General features: G+C 34.8%; 8 protein-coding genes across 8 annotated transcripts; 4 read left to right on the forward strand and 4 right to left on the reverse strand.

The window, feature by feature from the left end:
- Window positions 1-1,199: 1,199 nt before the first annotated feature.
- Window positions 1,200-3,941, forward strand: MONOS_599 (uncharacterized protein; the record flags this gene model as incomplete). The annotated part of the gene is made up of 4 exons (XM_067876185.1): window positions 1,200-1,248; window positions 1,309-1,430; window positions 1,493-1,616; window positions 1,683-3,941. 4 exons carry the CDS (start codon window positions 1,200-1,202, stop codon window positions 3,818-3,820), a joined length of 2,433 nt encoding a protein of 810 aa, XP_067729170.1. The 3' UTR covers window positions 3,821-3,941.
- A 789-nt stretch (window positions 3,942-4,730) lies between these two features.
- MONOS_598 (uncharacterized protein) lies at window positions 4,731-6,193 on the reverse strand (the record flags this gene model as incomplete). The annotated part of the gene is made up of 2 exons (XM_067876174.1): window positions 4,731-5,993; window positions 6,065-6,193. The coding sequence occupies 2 exons, from the start codon at window positions 6,191-6,193 to the stop codon at window positions 4,731-4,733; spliced, it is 1,392 nt and encodes a 463-aa protein (XP_067729171.1).
- Window positions 6,194-6,487: 294 nt separating this feature from the next.
- On the reverse strand, window positions 6,488-7,494 carry MONOS_597 (putative Calmodulin; the record flags this gene model as incomplete). The annotated part of the gene is made up of 6 exons (XM_067876163.1): window positions 6,488-6,659; window positions 6,724-6,797; window positions 6,872-7,075; window positions 7,131-7,196; window positions 7,246-7,317; window positions 7,417-7,494. The coding sequence occupies 6 exons, from the start codon at window positions 7,492-7,494 to the stop codon at window positions 6,488-6,490; spliced, it is 666 nt and encodes a 221-aa protein (XP_067729172.1).
- A 296-nt stretch (window positions 7,495-7,790) lies between these two features.
- Window positions 7,791-9,349, forward strand: MONOS_596 (putative 3-oxo-5-alpha-steroid 4-dehydrogenase, C-terminal; the record flags this gene model as incomplete). The annotated part of the gene is made up of 4 exons (XM_067876152.1): window positions 7,791-7,940; window positions 8,003-8,240; window positions 8,299-8,575; window positions 8,703-9,349. 4 exons carry the CDS (start codon window positions 7,791-7,793, stop codon window positions 9,202-9,204), a joined length of 1,167 nt encoding a protein of 388 aa, XP_067729173.1. The 3' UTR covers window positions 9,205-9,349.
- Window positions 9,343-9,972, reverse strand: MONOS_595 (putative heat shock protein beta-11; the record flags this gene model as incomplete). The annotated part of the gene is made up of 3 exons (XM_067876141.1): window positions 9,343-9,554; window positions 9,647-9,712; window positions 9,771-9,972. The coding sequence occupies 3 exons, from the start codon at window positions 9,970-9,972 to the stop codon at window positions 9,424-9,426; spliced, it is 399 nt and encodes a 132-aa protein (XP_067729174.1). The 3' UTR covers window positions 9,343-9,423.
- Window positions 9,973-10,192: 220 nt separating this feature from the next.
- MONOS_594 (uncharacterized protein) lies at window positions 10,193-11,235 on the reverse strand (the record flags this gene model as incomplete). Its single annotated transcript, XM_067876131.1, has 2 exons — window positions 10,193-10,303; window positions 10,372-11,235. 2 exons carry the CDS (start codon window positions 11,233-11,235, stop codon window positions 10,193-10,195), a joined length of 975 nt encoding a protein of 324 aa, XP_067729175.1.
- Window positions 11,236-11,979: 744 nt separating this feature from the next.
- Window positions 11,980-14,557, forward strand: MONOS_593 (putative alanyl dipeptidyl peptidase; the record flags this gene model as incomplete). Its single annotated transcript, XM_067876121.1, has 2 exons — window positions 11,980-12,117; window positions 12,170-14,557. 2 exons carry the CDS (start codon window positions 11,980-11,982, stop codon window positions 14,555-14,557), a joined length of 2,526 nt encoding a protein of 841 aa, XP_067729176.1.
- Window positions 14,558-15,157: 600 nt separating this feature from the next.
- Window positions 15,158-18,227, forward strand: MONOS_592 (uncharacterized protein; the record flags this gene model as incomplete). Its single annotated transcript, XM_067876110.1, has 9 exons — window positions 15,158-15,194; window positions 15,253-15,441; window positions 15,498-15,716; window positions 15,778-15,851; window positions 15,932-16,037; window positions 16,165-17,415; window positions 17,533-17,680; window positions 17,878-18,002; window positions 18,067-18,227. The coding sequence occupies 9 exons, from the start codon at window positions 15,158-15,160 to the stop codon at window positions 18,225-18,227; spliced, it is 2,310 nt and encodes a 769-aa protein (XP_067729177.1).
- Between the last annotated feature and the right edge of the window lie 38 nt (window positions 18,228-18,265).

Here is an 18,265-nt window from a genome sequence, read left to right on the forward strand (position 1 = left end):
ATTTAATGCAAACAATAGTTGATATGAATTCTTGACTTAACGATTTTTCTATCAATTTCATTTCACAATTTTTCATAGAAACACTCGCAAAAGAGCTGTCATTTTGTTTTTGAGACGTTGCAAGTTCATCATTGTTTTTGAATGTCTATATGAATTTATTAATTCATTCGGTTTTATTCACAATTCGTAAATAGTTTTTTTATTTTTTTTATTTTTATTTTTATTTTTTTTTTTTTTTTTTTTTTTTTTGTTATGTGTGTGCGTGTGTATGTATGTATGTATGTATGTGTATGTGTATGTGTATGTGTGTGTATGTGTATGTGTGTATGTGTATGTATGTGTGTGTGTTTGTTGGACGAATTTATATTTATAAGTTTTCAATTATCAAGATATGAAATGTTTTCGTGTTGAAATTATTTCGAATTTTTATCGTTTGCGCTGTTAATTGCTCTTTCAAAGGAAATTCTTCATTTTTCAACAGTTTATTCTCAAATAAAAATCAAAAATGAAATGTAAAATGTCTTATCCTTTTGTCTATTGAAAAAATGCTTTCTTTTTTTCAAAAACTTAAGTTGGATATCTTTCTCGCAAAACCAATTAATCAGAAATATTAAATGTTATATGTCATAAATTACTGAAATTTTATTGCATAAAATAGAAAAGAAGGAATAAAGAATAATGTTTTTTTTTTTTTTTTTTTTTTTTTTTTTTTTGTTTTGTGGATAATTAGATCAGATATTTACGTAATATAATTTTTTGTAAAAATTTTATGATTTGGGGTTTTTTGATTGCATTTCTGCTTGAAACCCAATGCAGCTCATTCTTCCGTTTTAACGGAGTATTGCCAAAAGGCTTATCGAATATTTTAAACTATTATTACTTATTTAACACAATAATAATAATTTGATAAAAATTTATATTTTTCTTTCGTATCTTCTTTAAACTTTTAACACATCGTTCTTATAGACTACAAGCTTTTTAATAATACGGCATTTAAATGTTTTGATAATTACAAAGAGTTTGCTCCTTTTTATTTATGATTCGCATAAAGTTATTTAACATCCGAACTCATTTACCAAAACAAACATAGAATATCAATCGATCGTATTAACGATGATTTTTGTGATTGTGCCGATTGCTCGGATGAACCTGGAACTTCGGCTTACGGTGGTAAATATGTTCGTTGTTTGAATAGAGGAATGAAGATGACTATTCTTCCTTTATCGCGCTTAAGGGATGGAATCTGCGGTTGGTTATTGTTTTCATGCAAATAAAGATAATGTCATATGTTTATAACATGTTATTCAGATTGTTGTGATGGTTCTGATGAATACGACGAAAACAATGAATCACCATGTAAGAATACCTGCCTTTCTGAAACTTCAAATCCAATATTTGCAAAAGATCAATATCAAACAACATATAAATCTGTATGCATCGATAATTTGTTGATATCATTGATTTTACAAGAAAATATTTTTAAATAATTAAGAATCCAACAACCAGAGAAACAGAACTTTGGCACTCTCTTATTGATCAAAAACAATTAATCCAACAGTCTGTTGTGCTCACATCACAAATTTCAGATTATGAGATAAAAATCTCAGAACTTGAAGGTTTGACAATATTTTCAACTTTCGTGCTCTCGAAAACATTATCAACATTCCATTTTTAACAAAAAGCTTCACATGCCTCCTGGATGAAAGAAAAAACTGAAGAATTTGAGAAAGCAAACAACGAATGGATTTTCAAAGAGGAACTGAAAGGAATGAAAGCACTTTTGGGCTATTTATTCAATAATGCATCTGCCTCAACAACTTCTGATTCTTCATCTCGCTGGCTTGTTTCAGTCGGGGAAAATGAATACCTCGAAAGCACCAAAACCACAAACGAAACAAATAGTTCGCAAGAAGCAATAGCACAGCCTTGGATGCCCGTGCAAAGCACAGAAGAAGATAATACAGAGATAGATAGTGATATTGCCAATGATAATGAACAAATGCCATTCATTAATGAAACCTTATTTGTTTGGAATCTTATGGGGATAAGCAGAGAATTCACGGGTCTTCAAGAAGAAAGCACAGACAACAACACATTTCACAATAAGAGCTGGATGGATCTCTGGAATGAAGGCTGCAACGGATCTGCCCCACCTTTCACAACTCCAACCGACTTTGATGATTTATTGTGGTTGTTTGGGGAGATGAACAAAGTTAGTAAGAAGATGGAGGAATTCCACAGATGGGCAGGAAGGGAATTGCGAAATATCCGGTCAGGGAAGACACTTGACGAATGGGGCAGAAGAAAAGTCAGAGAAGACGAAAGAGAAAGAGCAGTCTGGCTTTCGGAATGTGTCTGTGAAAAGGAAAAGGCGCTGCGTGATGCAATAAACAAAATTGTTGAGGATTGGATTAAAAAAAGAGCAGAGGCTGGAGAGACAAAAATTGAATGGAAAGATAGAGTAAATACAGAGAATAAGACAAATGAAGAGTCTTCAACTGAAGCTGATCAGAAACAGACTCCATTAAAAAGATGGGAAAGAGGGTGTGGTGGCCTTGGAGAAGGATGCGGCACATCTTTATGGCAGTGGAGATCGGAGCGTGATCGCGAGAACAATGAAAAGCATATGCAACGTCCTTCAAAGCCAACTGATCGAGACAGTCCATTTGCGAAGGATTTGGACGATAAGAAGAAAGCGCGAGAGGCAGCTGAGTCAGAAAGACAGTTTATTCTGGGCGTTCTATCACGCGAAGCAACACAAGGATTCGGAAAGAAGGAAAGAGTCAAAGAAGGTTTTCAGCCAAAGCAGCCAGAAAAGAAGAAGCTGAATTTTGTCCCTCGGTGGCTGAAGGGATTTTGGAGCAGTGACAAAGAATCAAATGGATCAGAAGCTGCGTCAGCAGACTCATCAAGCGAGAAAAAAGAATCTGATAGTGGAGGAGAAGTGAACAGCTCAGTGGTAGATTCTGGTGCGAATGAGAATTCATCTACTACCGCAGTTGGAAAAGAGATCGAAGACAACCCACAAAACGGGTCAATGGAAGTGGGATGTCTGCTGCACGGCTTATACAACAGCACATTGGAATACTCCTCGCCTGTTATGGATGCCACAATCGTCAACATGACGATGCTTGTGGTCCGACCGCAGAAAAGCGGAGGAGGGTCGTTTCTAACAAGCGAAGACATCCGGTGGAATTCTTTGTCGCTGTCTGAAAAGCGGAAGGATCCTGACTGGTGGAGGAAGGACAGAGAAGTGAGAGACAGAGAGCGGAAGGAGAACGAAAGGAAGGAGTCACTTCGCAGAGAAAGAGAGGAAATGAAGAGGAAAGGAACCGACAAGGATGAAGTTGCTAGGTATTTGTACTGGGATGAGGAACTAAATGTGTTTGTGATGCGGAATAGCGGAAGATGCTTTAATGAGAAAGAAAAGATAGCAAAACAACCACAACCCACATCACACTATAGTTGGGGACGTGAAGGATTAGACCAACCATTGGCAGAACAGCCGCCGAGTGGAGAAAGTGAGCAGCAAATGATAGAACGTATTTCAAGGCAACTTAGAGAGGAGAAGCCTGCAGGTGTATTTATTGGTGAAGATAAGCAGACAATTGTCCATATTGTGTGCGGCCAGTCAACAAGGCTGGCGAAAGTGACTGAGGTTGCTCCATGCACATATGAAGCTATCGTTGAGAGTCCCTGCGGCTGTCGTTCTTCGCAAATCGCAGCACTTGAAGAAGAGCTGGATAGAATGAACTTTGAAAAGAAAATGTGGGATGAAGCTTTGAATGCTTACAAGATGCAAAAACAAGCAAATAGTTGAATAATTGCGTAACATCAATTGTAATAATTACACGTCATGATTTTGTATTCTTTTGTAAGTTATTTTTACATTGTTTAATTTCTAAGTTTTGTTTAAATCGAATAACTATTGCGTTTCATGATCGTGGAATTCGTTTTTCTAAGTACTATGAACCTTCATAAGAAAGAATAAAAACTCCACCCCGAACAACGCATGTTGCTTGAGATGGTTAAGCGAGGGAGAAAAGGATAGAAACTTGTGTCGGCAAGTGGGAGAAAAAACTGAAAAAATGACATAACTTAGCTAAATAAAACCAACAAATCTACACGAAATTAAGATAAAACTAATCCGAAATTTGATCCAATAAATGAAAGCGTATTTAAAAAAATGCACAAATACACCAGGACAGATGGACAGAGAGAAAAAACAAAAAATCAGCATTAACAAATGGATCATGAATTACTTAAAATCAATAAAACAAAAATGGAAAAAGAAACAAAAGAATTTTATAATTATTTTTTATTTATCAAATAAACCGAAAACCATAAACATCAAAACGAAAAATTACAAACGAAAAAGGTAATAACAAAACTATAAATCATTTAAATACTAATATTAAAAGAAAAAACACTTTGCAATATCACCAATATTAAATTCCGCAAATTTTGCGCACAAATATCTCCAATCGATTAATTGGCACCTTAACAATAACAGGTCCGCACACAGGAACAAACATCATCAGTGGAATTGCTTTATTCAAGCAACATTTTGTAATTGGGCCAGCTACGAAATACACAAAGGCACTGAGCCAAAAAAAAAGCCAAATCGCTCAATCATCGTCCAAATGGATAGCTCAATCACATTTTCTATGAGAAAAAGCATAACGATTATGCTTCCAATAATATCAATAACACCCCTTTTCATCGACTGCTCACCCGAGGAACGAAAAAAGATACTGCTCTTCGAGATTTGCAGCCATCTCCTCATCGACAAGTTCCATCAGAGGAGAATCATCTGGCGAAGAGGCTTCAGACGCAAAGAAGTCGGAGTCCTCATCACAGCATAGCAAATCCCATTGCTCTCCTCCGACGGCGCAAGCATTTTGGGCATTGATAAAGTTCTGTTCGGCCTGCAATTGAGTTGGTGGGAATGAAGGGAAATTAGATTCTGCGCATTTAACAGGTTGGATATTTGGTTGCATTTCTGATGTCAATTGATTTCTTGACTGAGTTTTCATTCTTTTACTTAAAGTGACGTCCGAATCATCAAGTGCATTCACATGTCTTCTTCCACTCTTTCGCTTCTTCAATAACTCATCGTCTTCATTTTGATCCTTCGAGGCAACCTTTAATGAAGGTTCCAAAACAGGTGGTATTGAGAACTTTACAGTCGACAGTGGATCAATAAGCGGGTCTTTCTTAGCGTCTGTCTGCCAAAATCGGGAAACTTCATCAAAAGATGTTGGCGGCAATGATACAGGAATGTCTGTTGGTGAAGCAGGTGACGGGTTGATGATCGGCAAGGAGGCAAACTCGGGTGATGATGGGTTCGCTTCGGTTGAAGCATGAGCAGATGTTGCAGTTGAAAAAGAAATTGAAGTCAGATAGGACATTAGAGATTGAAGAGGAATAGTCTTTGTTCCAGCAGCGAGAGCCGGATTTATAATTCGTAGAAGCGACAGAAAACTGGAAATAGCTTCAATTTCTCTTCCTGTAATCGGCTGTTCTTGTTTGTTTGATCCATCTTTATCTTTCTGAATTGTTTGCTCAAATGTTTTGGTTGTATTTTCTTCTGCTTCAAAGCTGCTTTTTGCTGTAATTCTCTGAAGTAACGACATTGGAATTGGTACCCAAACCCAATCATCCTTTTGCTGTTCGATCTTTTCTGTCTTTGAATTCAAAGAATCAGAATTTTCTTTGTTAACCTGTAATAAATCGAAATTTTGTTGAAAAGCACATGGAAATTCTTTTTGTTCAGTTTTTTGTGAGCTTCCAGGCATCTGATTCTGAAAATGGTTTGATGAGGGAAACAAATGTGTTGATCCAATTGGTTTTTGAACATGAGTAGGTTCAACTTGTGAAATAAAATGAAAACGTCCATGATAATCCGGAACGCTTTCAACCTTTCTGTAAGAAGCCATTTCACGATGAAAATCAGATCGAATATGCTTTCCTTTTGTGTCTTGACGTATTAACTAATTTTAAAAACAAAATCACGAATGTCAAATTAACGGAAATAATAATAATTCATCATCGTAAGCCACACTTTTCGGCACACAGGACAATTCCACATTTTGACATTTTTCCCATCTTTGGAAACTACTGTAAGTTCTGACTGGAGATATGTACCATTGACTTGCAGAGATAAATTCATTGAACTAGAAACAGTGTTCATGTGCAACAACGCTTTTATGAGTGTATTTTGATGGAGATGAATTATTTTAAATTTAAATTGGAAAATTCGATCAATCAAGTCAAATTCAAACAACAACCATTTTTGAAATTTGTTAAAAAGCCAACTTATTAAAAATTAGCAAATTACACAAATAGTGATATGTATGTTGATATTCAATAAATTACATTAATTGTGAAGTGTTGTTAATCAACAACAAAAGTTTCCATCAATTTGAAACAAGACACGGCATGCTAAAATGAACATATTTTTTATATCAAAAAATATGTACATCTTTCATCCTTTTTGTCCCGTAACAAAATTAGGTCCAGTTTCAACAAAACCCCTTTCAGCAACCATTCTTCCTTCTTTCTTTGTTTTTTCAATTAGACGAGATGCAGTTTCATGATTGAATCCATTTTCAACAAGGACCTTGACAAGGACCTCATCTGGAACACCCCTAACAATGCTAAATTATTTGTAAGAAAAAACAATAATTCATAAAACAAATACTAAACTGCATATTTGCACACTTTGTGTGGATCCATTCAAGCCATTCATCAGGTATCCTTGTCATCATAGACTCATATAAATCGAGAAAAGACACCTGTATAATTGTTCATAGTGCAAAATTTTGGGAAAACGTTTATATTTTCATAGCTTAATTGAGAAGACAAATACCTTTCCATCCCCATTCGAATCAAGAGTCATGAATTCATCAACATAATCCCGAATAGAATCATCCGGAACTCCTTCATCTTTGAGAACAGTTTCAATACCTTCTGCAGTAATGAATCCTCTCTGGTATTTTATCACATCATATTTCTTAAATTGAGCAAGTACATTCAATTCGCAAATTTCTTCATTTCTTCTCATCGCAACAAACTGGAATTAGATGTATGAGTTAATTATTTGTCATGATGTGTAATACAAATGATACCTCTTCAAAATTAACCACTCCATCCCGATCCAGATCAACTCGTTTAATAATATCTTTGATTTTTTGCTGAAAAAAATATAAATGAAAAATTTTGAAAATAAATTGAGTTGCAAACATTCGACGGATATAATCCAACAGACTTTAATGCTATTTTAATTTCATCAAAATCTATAACACCATCACTTTTCTAAGTATCAAAAAAGCAAATAAATGAAAAAACAAAAATCACAAATAAAATAAGTGTAACTTAGCTGTGTACAATAAAAATTTATGAATTTTGTTATACTATATCAAATTTTTTAAATATTTTTGCGATTGCTTCATCAGATTCCAAAATTGGCTCGTCTGTTTTGGGTGATGCCATTCAAAAAATACTTATGCATCACAGATCAAACAATTTGGATGATAAATATATTCTGAAGATGTATTTAAATATAAATATATAAATGTTATTATGCCATATAATTATGCATGCGTTTTCTTGAGTATTAGTATAAATTAAATCGTTCAAACTGGAAATATGAAAAAGCCATAATATTTTAGAAAATTGAACATTAGCAAAATGTTTGAAGTTAGTAGAGTTCGAGAAAATCATCATTTAGTTCTTTTATGTCAATTATTTTTCTTGGGCCTAATATTCTCGTCAGCAATGTTGCATTTATGCTGATAACAATCGCTGTTCTTCATTTAATTGTTTTTGTCGCAAGTTTTCGTGTACCAATGGAAAAGCTAGTAGTTTCGCTTCCACTATGCACGTTCATATGTGGGCTTTGCGTTTTTATTTTCTCTCTTCATTTTAACTTTCGACAGGTATTCAAAGAATTTGTAAAATTGCATTTAATGATAATTTCTCCACAAATCTTTGTTACTAGATAATATCTGCAGTATTTCTTCTTGTTTGGTCCAGTAGGCTATTTGGCCATTTACTTATTAGGATGTTAACGGAGAAATATGATTCAAGGTTTGATTCAATTCGTGCAAAGGCATGGAAAAGGGCAACGTTTTACGCACTCCAGGCAATTCAATGTTTTTGTTATGCATTTCCAGCAACGTTGCTTCAATCGATAAATCCATCAGAAATGAGTGTCTTTTCTGTATTTGATTTAATTGGTTTCGTCCGTTGTTTTTAGTTATACTTTCGAATATTTAACATTTTCATTCATAACAGGAACAACAATTGCTTTGTTTGGGCTGCTGATGGAAACAGTTGCTGATATACAGCTTTATGCATACATTCATGAGCCAATCCATTATGCTCATTACTGCGACAAAGGAATCTATCAGTACATCCGCCATCCGAACTATCTTGGAAACATCATGCTATTGGGAGGATTATTTTTGCTATGTTGTTCATCATTAATACGCTATGAATGGCTTGTTGCATTGTGCCCTGTATTTAATATTGTTTGTCTCCTATTTGTAACAGGAATTCCACCGACTGAAAGGTTTGCTTGACTTTTCTAATTTCAAATTTAAAATTGGCAACTCTTCAATTATTTTATTTAAACATTTCTTATAATTTTTGTTCATTTGATCGATTAATTATATTTGCAATGTTTTTTCTGTTATCAGGGCACTTCGGAGTCATTATGAGCGCGTCCCCACATTTTCCAATTACATAAAATCGACAGGTAAAATTCTTCCACCGATTTCTGCTTTTAGAAGAAATAAGCGCTCAAAGAATAAGAAATCGTCTATTCAATTGCAAAGTCAAGAAAGAGTTTCGCCTCCAACTACAAAATTCCCTGCTGAGTGCACTATTCCTCCTTTCTCCATTGACATTTCTTCTTCCTCAACATCTTCTTCTTCTTCTTCTTCTTCTTCTCCATTATCTTCGTCTCCGATAAATACTTCATCTGCATCAGCTTCTGCTTCTGCTTCTGCTTCTTCGTCTGCTTCAACTTCTTCTTTTGAATCTCTTCCTTCAAGCATGACAAACTTTCAACAAAATCATAAACATGATTCTCTATATCGCTCTCCTACATTCCCATCTTCAACTTCTAGCACAAAGCCTGAAATGTTTGATCATCTGTTTACTCCTTCTCCAGATGGTGCTGGTGGAATTAGTAATTAGCTTTTGAGATAAACAGCGATATGTAAATTATGATTGGATCATTTTGAATATCTGAATTGTGCAATTTTTCAAAATTCAATTTTTATTTATTTTCATTCATTCATAATTGTTGTGTGTAATAATAATTATTTGATTTTTGTGTTAATTTTCGTTGTTTTAAATTCAATTTTTTTTTAAATGAAGCGGATAAAAATAACAATAAAAGCAATGCGATATGCATTACATGACTGAAAGCTTATGTATTGAAACAAATTCATGATATCCGGACTCGATAACAAATCTTATCGATTGGGCTGTTCCTGGTAGAGATATCGTTTCCTGTTGCATGGCTCCTCGTTTTTCAGCAAAAACTGAAATTTCAAAAATGAAAAGGTTAGATTTGTTGAAAAGTATCACAAGACCATAGCGTTTAAAAAGTTGTTCTTTTATTTAAAATTCATACCAACATCCGTCAATAGTTGATGTTCTGACTTATCTTCAACTTCCAACTCAATTTTTAATTTTTTGACTGTTCAATAACAAATGTTGTCTTGTAAATGAACTTAAATATTAAAATGTAATCAAACTTCCACTTGAATTTATCACAATTTTCTCAAAATCGACAGGATTTGGGAATGATAAAACAAATTCTTGAGGAAAGCATCCAGTAGTCACCCAAAAAGTCCTATCATCGTTATCAATCATTGCATCAGGAGGGTACTCGGGATGAAAAGAAGTTGAAAAAGAAATATATCCTCCTTCAGATTCCAATGCATAATCTTTTGACATTAATTTTTTTTATGGTTCGACATTAAACGAATTTATGAAATAAACTCAAAATATTCTGGTACAGAAACAGTTTGCGAATGATTGGATGAAAATAATTGAAATATTTAAAAAAAATTTTTTTTTTGCAGAAATACTTCTCAGTTGTTGAAATAATTATGTATAATTATTTTATTCAAACTAATAAAAGTGTCTTTTCTTTTAAAAAAACCAGCAAAGTACTTCATAAAATATTTTGCTGCTTTAACCATTTTTTTGATTCAGATGATTGTATTCGTTTTTCGTTGTGTAATATATAGTCTGCATTAATTTCCAACAGTGATGCAACAGGAAACTAAGAACAACAAAAGCAAAAAAATAAGGGAAAATAAAGTATAAGAAACAAATAATAATAAAGCACACCTTCATTCGAGGGTAGCCCATTGAAAATCGCTTGCAAAGAACTGATCCTTCCTTTTCATTAGAAACCACTTCCACAACAAACAATGGAAGATAAGGCTGCGATCCTTTCTGCTTCGGCTGGAAGGTCTTGTCAGATTCAACCAGATAGCAACTACCAGGAGACACAGATTCTGGATGTTGTACGGAAAGACGCATCGAATCAGAGTGCTTGACTGAAGAGATGGTGCGAGATCTTCGTTCATGTGATGGTTCTCTCCTGTTTTCGTCCTCAAATAACTCTTCTCCACTTATTTCATCTTCTTCTGAATCAGTTTGTTTTCCTGTCAAATTTGAATCATTACTGTTTGTAATCGTTTGCATACGATCTTTTATTATCGTTATCCACGGAAAAAGGAGAGTAATCAAGTTATGTTGTGTTTTCTGTTTTTTCATATAGTTGGAGTGATGTGCGGATGATAAGCCATTTAAATATTGAATTGCTATTGAGTTGCATGCCATCCATCCACTTTGACTGAAAACTCCTTGTCGAAAGATGTCATTGAGTTGCTCGTATCCGGTGTAAGGAGATTCAATAACGCTTCTCTCATTCATCATCGAAGTTGAAGAAGTAGATACAGATGCGGATGTAGGAATAGAAGGAGAATTCAAACTTCTTTGTATTTCCTTTGATGGCCATGCGGCAATGTTGAGCGTTCTTTGCCATTCTTCTGCTTCTTCCTCGCTGATTAATCCCCTTTGTATCATACGATCTATTTCACCGCTCGCGCGTATTTCTCGTTTTTCTTGGGAATTTTCACAAAAATTCATCAATTTTTCGAGTTCCTTATGGAAATTCCATGTTGGAGACAATTTTGGAAAAAGCATTGGAACCAAGAATTGATAGTAAACATAAAGATCACCAAAGCAATATATAAGCGATTTTTCTTCTTCCTTTGCCAAGGAAATTAGAATAACTGTAAATAAAGACGCAAGAATAAGTTGAGTTAGTGAGTCATTTCCAAATGCAATTCCGTATATCATATTTATCAATGCAAATGTTTGAGGATGACGAATTCGAAGATAAATTCCTTCAAAAAATGTTGGATTTTCTTTAATGTTCAAAAACGATCCCCATGATGCAACAAGTGAATGAGAAAAGAAGAAGTATGCAATGATGAAGAAGAAGATTGTCAAGAAATTAAGAATCATTTCGGAAACGAAAAATGAAAGATTATCGATTTCGAAAAGTGGGGGAAATAACCACAATCCTGCTAACGACAGTATTAAAGAAATGAAAGACGTCACTCTTGCGGCACGTTTTTGTTGAGTCCAACCGTCTAATTTTTTAATAAAACGATAAGATGTTGAATATTGACAACTCCAGGCATAAAATTGATAAAATAGCGTAACCAAAACAAAGAATAACAGAAAAGGATATAATGTTGAAAGAAAGTTTTCGATAAGCAAATTCTGCATTTACTATCAAATAAAAATAAAGATTTATGAATTCTCAATTTTATAATTACGGTTCAATATGATTTCTTTTTAATTTTTATACGTATTATTTTTCACAACAGATTATCTTCACAAAAAATATGCGATGAAAAAAGTTAACCTTTATAAATAATGATGAAACATTGTTATTTGTTTTTCCATGCTATTTTAGTGTTTTTTGGATTCACTCTATATGGAAAAAATGTGTTCACTCCAAAATGTCTTGAAGAGCTTGAAACTCCTCACGGGATAATTACAAGCCCAGATGAAACGGTATTTGAATTTTTTTTTCAATTTTTCTTGGAACTGCATTTATTTGAGATAGAAATTTGCATTTTATACAACAAAAATAAATTATGACACTAATGAAGAAATTTGTCGGTTATATATTGGTGATTCTAACTCAGAGAAGCCAAATTTATTGGATGTTGGATATACATCATTTTCAGAATTGCATTGGACAGCCGATAACGATGTTATATCATTTGTCGTGGAAACAAACCATGTTTCGTCGCTTATTGTTTGGAATATTCAGACCAACGCTCACAAAAATATTTATTCATTTATCGCAACTCCATCAAATATTCGATGGAGCCCAAAAGGAAGCAGATTACTCTTCACCGCGCAAACTTATTTTGGAAAAAATTTAGAGGAAACTGTGAAAGAAGATAAAGATAAGGAAAAAAGAGCACATTTTGTTTCATATGATCGTACTCCAGTTTCAGAATTCTCATCTTTTCGAAATGGTAAATATACCCATATATTCAGTCTTGTTACGAAAAAGGTTGAAGATGATACAAAATACGCTATTGATGAACAAAGTGCAAAGGATTTAATGAAAGATTTTGAGACTGATTGCCCATCAGTCTTTCCTGAAGATCAACAGCAGTATGATATATCACCAGATGATCGCTATGTAGCATTTAATGCGCTGCCAAATGGACTAACTGCATTTAAAAATAATCAGCAAATATTCGTGGTGAACATTGAAACATTGGAGAAAGAAGTCATCACGGCTGGGGATGTTCGTCACTCTTGCCCAGTTTTCTGCCCAGTGATTGATGAAAGCATATCTCAAAAGAAACCAAGTTGGCGTTACATATTGTACCATCAGACGCATTTGCCCAATTATGAGACAGACGAAGAAGAACTTGTGTTGTACGACCGGCTGTTTGACCAGCACGTCATGCTTTCCTCTGAATATCCATTTGGTTTATTCAGCACAGTGTGGTCGCCTCATCGGCCAGATCGCGTTTTTTCTCTTTGTGTTCGAAGGGGAAGGACTTTAATTGTACCAGTTCTGCTTGGGATTGAGCTTCCTGCAACTGCAGATACGTCTGATGAAGAGGATAAGAGGAGTTACAATGGAAAGGAATGTTTAAAGGATGGCTTATTAAATTCGTTTGGGGGCAAAGTGATGGATGCAATCCCTGTTCATTCTATCGATCAATTTGCTTTGCTTCAGGGAGATAAACTGATCTATGTGAGATCAACTCACAATTATCCCTTCGAAGTTTATGTATATTGTGAATCAAAAGAAACCACTCACCAAAATGGAGGAGAATCAGGAGAGGATGCTCGTATAAAGCAAGAAACAATGAAGTGGTACTATTCGTCTGATCCCAAATACTTTGGGCCTGTTCCTGAGTGTGTTCTATGTGGGCATACAATTTATCCTGTTCTGATGGACTCTTCAAAGGAGATTAAGCTGACAAGCTTCTGCGATGCAAGTCTAACTGAGTGTGCAACGTTGGAGCCTGCTTGGGATGTTTTCTGGAAAGGAGCTCGTGGCGAATGGGTGCATGGCTTTTACGTACCTGCAGCAGGCAGTGCATCTTCATTTTCAACAGAGAGCATTCAAAAAATGAGGAATATGCAAATTTCTCCATTTGAAGCCTCAATATCTCTTTATCCTGGATCTGGTTCTTATCAAAGAGCTGCTTTAAGCCCACTTTTTTTGAATGTACACGGGGGTCCAGAGTCATGGACAGGTGATGAGTGGAACCCAGAAATCAACCCCGAGCTGTATTCACAGATTGGTTTTGGCGTAATATCTCCCAACCCACACGGCAGCATCGGGTACGGATATGACTATGCCTGTTCTGTGCATGGCGAATGGGGTTCGCTTCCAGTGGAAGATCTGATGAGCGGAGTCGGAGCAATTTTGGCGCTTGATCAATCACTTGATGTGAACCGCATTTCTGCGCTGGGCCCGTCTTATGGAGGGTATCTGATGAACTGGCTGAATGGTGTTGGAGGAGGCATATTCAATTGCATGGTCTGCCATGGTGGAATCACAGACTGTGCGGACATGTACGGATCGAGCGACATTCCAATGTTCTTTGAGGTGGAAATGAGCGGAGTGCCTTGGAACTCGGCTGAACGGACAACACTTTCTGCAATGAAACAATATACCAAAAATAAAGAAAATGTTGATAAAGAAAGACAAGCAGACAAAAAACTGAACACATACGATTACTTTTCTCCGGGTCGTTTTGGAGCCAACTGGAAAGTGCCAACTTTGATCACGCACGGCGGCTGTGATCATCGCGTTCCCACACATCAAGGCTACATGGCATATCAGATTCTTCAGCACTTTGGTGTGCCTTCACGTTTTGTTCTGTTTCCAAAAGAGAATCATTACATCTTGGATAAATGGAACAGATTGCGTTGGCACACTGAAGTTATGAATTGGCTGCAGATGTACTCGTAATTTTCTTTTATTATATAAATATTTATTTAATAGTTTGTTTGGAGAAATGTTTTTTTTTGTAAAGTTAATAATGAGTTCATCTTGCATTTAATAGAGATTTCATTTGATATTATTTTTGATTGTAAATTATTTGTATATTGTTTCTGTCATTTTCAATGTTTCTTTTTATGTTTGAGAATATTCATCCGAAAATTACATTTATTTTGTAAAGTTAGAATATTTTGTTTTCATAATGATTATCATCGATAAAAAATTTTTAATGTATTTCTATAAATGTGACTCGTCAATGTTTTACGAAATTCTCTCGTTTTATATGAAATATTTTTGTAAAGAAAGACACTTCATATTTTTCAGTTTTTCTTGATCCAAAACTGAATTTATTTTCATGCAAACTAAAAATTCATTTTATCAATGAATGCAATGAAATTATTTGTCAAGAATGGAATTGGAGGATTAAAGAATAATATTCTTTTAAGTATTTTGGAAGAATTAACTTCCTTGCGGGATCTAAAAACAGTTTGAATGAAAAATTAATCTACTTTTTGGATTGCTAAATTTGAATTACAGTTTTTAATATTGTGTAGAACAACGAATAATTTAATGAATTGTCCTCAGTTTTCAAAAGCTATTGAACATGGTCTGAATTCTTTAATGCTTTTTTCACGATAAATATTAAAAATGTTGCTTTTTTGCAGTTACACATGATACAACAGCAAGTAACTATATAATTTTTGAGAACATTGATGAATTTGAAGCAATTTGCGAAAAATGCACATCGCTTATGCCTTCGGAACTCGCTTTAAATTCTTTTTGTTTCCATTTGCCAACTCAAGCTCCATCCATTGCAATTGAACCAAAAATTCAATCGTTTTGTTTTTATTCAGGTATTTTAGAGATAGTTCTTATTGTAAACATGTTTTCAAAAAAATTTTTTTGCAAGAAATGATAACGTTAGCAAATGAAAAACGGATTCCTTTTACAAGCGTTTTCTTTACAGATAGCTGCAACCACATGTATAAGAGAATGTGCTTATTTTCACCTCTGCCTTCTGAAATGAAAGATATTGCGCGGCAGTGGATCCAAAACATTCCACTTCCATTTTCATCAATAAAGTGTAAAGAAGTCCGATTCAATGGTTATTATGGCTGTCTTCTCACAGGTACTGTATTGATTTTAATGACATTTAATGTGAATTATTTGTTAAATGCTAATTAATAAAGTCGGAGGTCAACTTGCAACGTTCCGAATGAATGAAAAAGGAGAGCCTTCTCATCCACGAGAAGGGTGGATTCTAGTATGTTCAACAATTCATCTTCAATTTATTATTGTAACCTTAAAAATAAACATTGCTTGTGTTTTGTATCTTTGTTTCAGATTCCTCATTTTTCTTCTCCGGATGGCTTGGTTAAGAGTAGTCTTGGTATTTCTAGAGTTTCTTCATTTGATGTGGAAGATTGGGGTTCTGTCATTATAACTTTAGGTTTGTGTGGAATTAATTTAAAAATTTTTATTGAAAATATTTTTATCTTCTTCATCATTATGTCAATTACGAATATATTTCCAAACTTTCATTTTTTTTTATGTTTATATGTGTGTGTGTAATGTAGAAAATCATGCTGTTTTTATGTTCGGAAATCTTCGTGAGTTACACCGTGCAGGCATTTTACTTCCACGATATGGACTTGTGGAGCTCACAAACAAGTCCTTGTTTCAGCCTCGATTTGTCAAAACCCTTTCATTCTCACTCGACAAAGATAGGAAAGTCGAAAAAAAGGAGACATTTGCTGCCCCAAAAGAGCGGAAAAACAAGATTATTCTGAAAAAAGTCAAAGACAAAGAACGAAAAAAACATAAGAAAAAGGATACTCTCGAAAATGGATTTGGCAACAAAGTTCAAATAATGAAGCTTCAGAGGGAAATAAGGAGAACTTTTTTTCTTTCTCGTCCGAAAGCGACTGTTGCTGGAATGTATGATAGCGAGGAAGACATCACGTTCTCAAAGTCTGAAAGCGAAAATTCAGGTTCTTCAATCCTATCTGTTTCCCCTTCTCCTGTTTCCCCTTCTCCTGTTTCCCCTTCTCTTTCTCTTTCTCCTTCACTTTCTCCTTCACTTTCTCCTTCACTTTCTCCTTCTCCTTCCTCTTCTATTAGCACTTCAAGCAATAGCGTATTCATTTCATCGTTTCCCATTCCACATTCACCTGCTGTTTCCCCTCCTCCATCTTCATCTTTCACTTCATTTCCCACATCATCTTCTTCGATCCCATCTCATCCTCTGAGTGCAACATCAGCCAAAAACACCGCAGCCACTCCATCTGATGTGTTACCTTCAAGTTACAACATCTCATCAGCTGCTGCCCCTTGCCCATCTCCAACGTCCAGCCCCACTTTTTTTTCAATTGCATATCCGAAGATGACTGTTCCCACACCTCCTTTAAACACATCACACGAAATTTTTCACTCGCAATCTTCTTTGAAATCATCTCCGCTTTCTCCACCCCCGTTTGCAGTGCATCCAAAAGTTGTTAAAGTTCGCAAAGTGTCTGCGAAAGAGTCATTAAAGCCGAAAGAAGCTTTGTCATTGAGCGACAAACCAGTTGCACAACCAAATCTGCAACAGAAGCTGGCAAAGACAGAAAGTTTGACAAAATTTCCTGTTCAGAAGGAATACACTCGGGGAGAGAATGATGAAGACGAAGATGATGGCGACGAGGAAATGATGAATTGGTGTGGAAGTCCGCCTGCTGTTATCGGTTCGGAGTATGGAATGTTTGGAAGGCATCGCATTGTTAAATTCATACCAAATGTGGGGCTGTACTTGACTGATGAAGGAATAGTGTTTTTGTCAACAAACTACAGTTTGCAAACTATTGATTATTCTTTTGCTTGAATTTCATATGTACTTATGAAATAAATTGAATTTTTGCTTCAAAAATTATTTCTTCGTTTAAATTGCAATGATCACTTCTCAACAGGTGAAAAAGAGCGTATGAAGTTGTTTTGCTCTCCAATGGATCCTTCTGTGTTCTTTGATGGTGCAAAAATTCTTGACATTCAAAGTTCGTTGCAGATTTATTTTATTGCAGATAACAACAGAATCTACCATGCTTGGCTCAGGGATTTGTTTGTTATTTTCTTTTTATTCATATTTTTTGTTTTTACAGTTTTATTTACAAAACATACGATGATTATTCAATTTTTCATTTTATCTGTAACATTTTACTTTATTTTTCGCATATGTTCAATCAATATTTGTTTTTCTCTTATTCTTCTTTTTTTGTTCTTTATTATTGCCTTTGTGCCTATTGCTCATTATTTAGCTGGATCCCTCGTCATCGGCGAATGCACGAGTTGCATTATCGCATTACCCCTATTCTAATGCCCACCCCTTTCATGTCGATTCGCTCAATCATTTGCCTCAATACTTTTGTTATTTATGTGAAATGTGTGTCTTTTGAAGTATTTTTTTAATCAATTATTTATTTATTTTTTCCAATTACAAATTTTAGTGGATGGCAGTGTGTTTTCACAGAATGTTCTTTCGAATGCTACAACAGAAATTACGGGCTCGTTATATGAAATATTGCATTACCGTCACCCATCGAGTGAAAGCTTCGAAATAAAAACAATCATTCGACATTCAAACAAAGTTGTTGTGCTTTATGACTGAAAGTTATGATTTTTATGTTGAATTGTGTATATCAAATT

The sequence above is a fragment of the Monocercomonoides exilis genome (assembly GCF_001643675.1).
Source record: "Monocercomonoides exilis strain PA203 chromosome Unknown scaffold17-1647472, whole genome shotgun sequence".
Lineage (NCBI taxonomy): Eukaryota > Preaxostyla > Oxymonadida > Polymastigidae > Monocercomonoides > Monocercomonoides exilis.